At 37.9% G+C, this 6,021-nt stretch overlaps 1 protein-coding gene across 1 annotated transcript; it reads left to right on the top strand.

The window, feature by feature from the left end:
• Nucleotides 1-4,210: 4,210 nt before the first annotated feature.
• LOC114174359 (allene oxide cyclase, chloroplastic-like) lies at nt 4,211-5,409 on the top strand. Its single transcript, XM_028059197.2, has 2 exons — nt 4,211-4,511; nt 4,606-5,409. The coding sequence occupies exons 1-2, from the start codon at nt 4,271-4,273 to the stop codon at nt 5,127-5,129; spliced, it is 765 nt and encodes a 254-aa protein (XP_027914998.1). The 5' UTR covers nt 4,211-4,270; the 3' UTR covers nt 5,130-5,409.
• The last annotated feature ends 612 nt before the right edge of the window (nt 5,410-6,021 follow it).

The following is a 6,021-nucleotide window of genomic DNA, read 5'->3' as shown; positions in this document are numbered from 1 at the left end:
AATGACAATTAAAACTAAGCTTAAGGTCATTTTCGTTTTTTTATTAATCATCATTAAAGTATCATTAAAGGGAAGAATTGAGGGAGAAAGAGAGGATCCTTGAGTCTAACAGTTTTCTTTTTATCAATTCTAGTTTTGGTAAGAATGTGAAGGGGCAAGAGAAACCCTAGCTAGAGGAGCAGCCAAGGGTGCTGGAAAATCAAATAGAATAACAAATTGAATGACAATTAAAACTAAGCTTAAGGTCATTTTCGTTTTTTTTTATTAATCACCATTAAAGTATCATTAAAGGGAAGAATTGAGGGAGAAAGAGAGGATCCTTAAGTCTAACAGTTTGAGGATAGTGAGGAGGGTTTTTATAGAGGAGAAACGTGAGTTTTGAAGCGGAAAAGGATACTGGTTTGGAGGAGAGTCAAGGGGAGTCCATTGGTGATCCTAGGAAAAAGTCTCAATTTTCAAGTCTAAGCGAGGAAACCAGGTTAGGGGAGTTCCTATTGATTGCTTGATTTTTTTTTATTGAATGAATCGTGATGTATGAGGGGTTGGGATTGCATTTTATGTAAATATCAGAGCTAAAATCGGGTTTCTGGAATTTTTCCAGAAACCGCCTGGCGAGTCGTGCGTGACCCAGTTTCTGGGTATCATCTATGAACCGCTTGGTGGCAGAGGATGAACCACCAAGCGACATGAACACTGTGACGCTGTTTTTGGCTATTTTGAATCTGTTTGGGGGTACCTGTGATATCATCGTGATGTTCATATGCTTAAATGAGAATTTGAAGAGTATAGTTGTTTTTGTATGTTATGGTTCTGCAAAATGCATGAATTCTTGAATGGATTTGGGGGTAAGGATTCCTGTTGGGGCTGGGATAAATAAGCATAAGCATTGTCAATGTTGGATGCACTGATTTTGTAGGAAAGATGATTGTATGAATAAAGCATGAACTGTATGATGTGTATTATTGGGTGTTGAATTGATAAATTGGTACATATGTGATTAAATATTTAGTGGATCAATGAACGTGGTATAATTGGGTACTAAAAGAGGTTTAAATGAGTGAAAGTCGTGAAGGATGATATGAGTTATTGGCTATATTGGGATAATTGATTTATGTGATTTAGAAAGTATATTATTTGGTAGTAATTATGAGATGAATATGGGTGAGCTGGATGAATTGAATATTTTCATATATATATTGATTGGGCAACAATATTTTTGGTTATTCCAATATATCTGCAATTCAGTTCAAATCATGGTAGCAGTAGTTATATGAATATGTGTCTGTAGATCCTAAGACATGGGGTATTCTTGATTAAATAGTTTGTGTGGGTTAGTTAGTGATGTGAAGTGTGAAGTTGAATGTGCATTATTATTGATTGGATTGTATGTTCGTAATTGAGAATGATGATAGGTGCAGTTGTACAGGTGCATATCAAAAGTATAATTGTGAGTGTATGATTTTGAGTAATGCTATAAAGTGGCTGATTTCATATACATCCATGTTGCGTAGTTTCAAACAGTGTATGCTATGTTGGTAGTTTTGGTGACTTGACAAAGATGTGTGTATATTGATAAATGATTTGATGGTATGCATAATTGGGTGTGATGTAATCTAATTATAGATTTTGACTAGATTACTATATTGGTATTATAATTTGTGCTTGGACTTGTTTGGGGTCCATCAGGACTCGTTAATGTGCCAAAAGACCAGTAGCATTACGCTACTGGTATGGCGCCTGGCGGCATGAGGCAAGCCGCCAGGCGGTAGACAATTAACTCAATGGCAGTGGGCACTGGATGAGATGGCGCCTGGCGGCAATGGGGGATTCCGCCAGGCAAAAATTGGAGCAGCAACAGTACTGGGATCTACGAGGCGCCTGGCGGTGGTGTTGGTTTCGCCAGGCGGAAGACGTGCTGTAGAGGCTCTGGAAGAAGCGTGGGGCCTGGCGGTAGGCTTGGACTCGCTAGGCGGTGACGGTGTAGTAGCACGGTCTGGGCCCAGTTTCCGCCTAGCAGCGTGTGATGCGCATCAAGCGGATTTGGTTCAGTGATGGTGCGCGAGGAAAGATTTCTACACAGCTTTAGGTGATGTTCATGATGCGAGGCTTTGGCTGGGGGTCCAATTACGAGTGTAACTCGTATTGGAGTAACACGTGACTACTCTAGGTTGTAGCCTAGTGGTTTAGGAAGTCCAGTGGAGTGTGCGAGTTGTGGCTCGTACGGCGATGTTCGAGTGATTGCCCTCTTCAGAGCATTCTAATAGAGTTTTTGGTAGTCTAGAACAGCTACAGACATCATGTTTGTTTCGGGGAGCACCACTTGGTGTCACGGTGAGATGTTGTGGCAAAGTTATTCCCACGTGTGGACTATCAGGTGGTGGCCTGTAGTCGGAGGGGCGAGTAGACACTCGTGCAGCAAAGATCGATCATTGATCTCACCTAAAGGGTATAGGAATGATAGATGTCTAATGCAGGCTTTGAAAATGTGAATCTAAGGAAAAAGGAAAGGATTTTACTAACCTGGGATATGATGTGGAAATGTTGTAATTTATTTTATGATATGTATTTGATTTATTAAATGAGCTCACCCTATCTGTGTGTGTGTGGCGATGATCATGTAACTTGTTACATGGGAGCAAATGTTGATGCAGGTGGGCATGCCGAGACATAGAGACGGAGTGGGGATCACTACGGGACAGTTTTATTAGACTTCATTATGGAATTTCTTTTGTAATTTTTATTCTAGAGAAATTGGTGTTGTAATGACTGAATATTTCGGATTTTAATCGTTACTTATGCGTTTTGTGAAGTTTGAATTTTCCCGCGTCTTGGGAAATTGCGATAATAAACGTAGTGTTTTATATATTTTATTTCTTAATTATTTTAAATACGTAATTTTTAGCTAGGACATTACAATGTGGGTGTGTTGTCGTCGCTACTCCCTGTGGTCTTTATCGTGTCATCCTATCAATAACTCGTTAGTGGTGCCAACTTCACATTTGACTGGAACCTACAATGGATGCCAATGTTCCGGTCTCAAGATTAGGGTTTCAACTTAAAAGCAGAACAAGTCTACTTCCTTTCTTAATCACGAGTTGTCAATCCTCTCTTTCTTTTTCTCCCCGAAAAAGACCCCTTCTTTGGGAATTCCCTGTTGATTATAAAGTGCCAATTATCTCCCTTTATCCATTTATCTCGGGCAAAGTCCTAGCTTTTGTTCCACCTAGATCAGAACAAGGATGACTGGCCTATTTCTCTACGAAGTTGGCGTAGTATTCTAAAAAAAAACCCTACCTGCCTGCTAGGTTTTCTAAATGTGCTCATCCTTTTAGCAAGGATTTAATTTGGTCACTAATCGAATCGTATCCGACTTACGTTGTGAGCCAAGCTAACTTTAGGAAGGCTTAGTTAGGTCACTGCCATGATTATGTTTATGCTAAGTTGGATCTGACCCAACCCATTTGGTTATATGAGATACTTCAAACAACTATTGATCGAAATCTTGTGTGAGCTTATGGATAGTCCAAAAATTTATAAAATTTAAATTTTAAATTGCGTTGCAAATTTTTTACATTTTGGAAATCATGTTTTGGAAATTTTGATCCAAAAATTGATTTTAAAATACTTTTCCAAAAATTTCAGAAAACTTGTTTCGGAAGGTTTTTGGAATATCTAATTTAAAAGTATTTTTTCGAAGTTAAATTGGTCATTTTTGAAATCTGAGAGTTGGGCGAAAAAGTTGTGGGGTGCAGGAAGTAAAAGCCATTATATTGTTATTGAATCCAAGCTTACATTATTTTTCACATTAAATTAACAGTAACCATGGAGAACCAACTTCCCATGAAACCTAGTTTATTGAGATGTTTATGCGTATGGAATTACATATATATTAAAATATAAAATAGCAGCCAAACGTGTGAAATGTCCTAAAATTTTATTTTATATTGACTACTAAATACTTTACCAGAGACTTGACTCAAACGTCCGTTTACCAGTTAGTTAGGAACAAATAACGAAGAAAATGCCAAGTTTTTTTATTCTATACTTGAGAAAAAGGAGCAGGAAAGAAAATTCACGAAGATTGTAAAAAGGAAAAATTCCTAATTTTGGGAAAAAAAAAAGCAGCAGTGGGTCTCTTTTTCTAACCTTACCGTCCATTTTCCTTTCACACATCCCAAAATACATCCACGTTTCAAAAGCTAAAGCAATAATATTCTATGAGTTTTCCATTTATAAAGCACCTTTGACGAGGCATTCATCACCATCATCAATGGCTTCCATGAGCTCTCTGAAAATGATTTCTTCCCTCAAACTCCCCCATTCAACTTCTCTCTCTCCTCTTCAAACCCAAAACAAACTAGATTCCACTAGTCTCTTTCACTCCTTCCCAACCAAAACCTTAAAATTCTCACCTACTCTTGTCTCCACCTCTAGAAGAAGTACCAACCACACATCAACCACTGCATTCTTCTTCAATAACCAAAAGCAGCATCAAGATTCTCAAAAGCCAGGTAAGTGCTTTTCCAATCCCTTCCAAAAAGCACTAGTTTCCTCTTAGCAACAACCTCTTTGAGTAGCATTAAAGAAATTTGTTGGTTTATGTAGAGAAAGTTCAAGAACTGTTTGTGTATGAGATCAATGAAAGGGACAGAGGAAGCCCTGCATTTCTGAAGCTAAGCCAGAAGGAAGTGAACTCTCTAGGAGATTTAGTGCCTTTCAGCAACAAATTATACTCTGGAAACTTGGAAAAGAGATTAGGGATAACCGCAGGGTTATGTGTGCTGATACAGCATGTTCCTGAGAAAAAGGGTGACAGATATGAAGCCATTTACAGCTTCTACTTCGGAGACTATGGCCATATATCAGTTCAAGGAGCTTATCTCACATACCAAGACACATACCTTGCTGTCACAGGAGGCTCTGGAATCTTTGAAGGTGTTTCTGGACAAGTCAAACTTCAACAACTTGTGTTCCCTTTCAAGTTGTTCTACACTTTCTACTTGAAGGGTATTCCTGATTTGCCTGATGAACTCCTTGGGAACCCTGTTCAACCTTCACCAACCGTTGAACCATCTCCAGCTGCTAAGGCTGCTCAGCCTCACGCCTGCATAACAAACTTCACCAATTGATGATGTTCTTTCACAAAGTTTTCATTTTGATTTGGTCCCAGAATAAAGTCTTGCTCTTCAATATTTACAACATCATTGAATCCTCTTTTGCTTATGTTGGACTAGATTTAGCAGATGTACTAGGTTAAACATCGTTGGAGTTTCGTTGGTGCTCTTAACTGGGGGAGGCTATTCTTGAAACAAAGTTCGATCATGAGTTTAAATTTGAAACCTTTCTCTTTCTGCATATGTAAGGATATTATGTTTTGACAGCTATTATGTTTAGTTTTATTTATCTGAACTTGGCAAGACTACAAAGAAGCATACTATATACTATAGGAAATACTCATCAGTAAAAAAATCACTTTTTATGTCGATTTTTATGGCAATACTATTTGAACAGAACATTAATCGGTATTTGAAGCCTGTTTGTCATTAAATTAATGAAAGGTTTGATCGATCTCGATGTGGCCCTTGTGGGATGAAATTATTCGGACTTAAAATATCTGCACTCTTTGATTGAAAGTAATTACAGCAAAAGCTAGAAAAATGCTAATGAAGTGAAGAAACGTGGTAGGCCACACTTTTAGATGTGCAGTGACATGTGGGTTGTGGCTGTGAAGAACAACTTCGATGAAAGGAGAAAGGAAAATGACATTGAAGATGACGACAGATAATAATAACTGAGTTGCATAATGGCTGCTAGATTTACACATCGTGCATAGTTGACTATTTTATGTGGAGAATTTAATCATACTATTAATTTTATTTAAATGGGATCCAATGTAGGTGGTCTACAAATCTTTAATTATATTTAAGACTGGACAAGTGGTTCATATTATCATCTATATTAATTGGAATCTCCTTTGTCCTTTGTCGTGTGTTTGGTAGAATAGTGAGAGTAAATATTGAA

Source organism: Vigna unguiculata, chromosome 2 (assembly GCF_037176805.1).
Source record: "Vigna unguiculata cultivar grain cowpea cultivar isolate G323 ecotype 2 chromosome 2, ASM3717680v1, whole genome shotgun sequence".
Taxonomy (NCBI): domain Eukaryota; kingdom Viridiplantae; phylum Streptophyta; class Magnoliopsida; order Fabales; family Fabaceae; genus Vigna; species Vigna unguiculata.
This window is presented reverse-complemented; position numbering and strand designations above follow the sequence as displayed.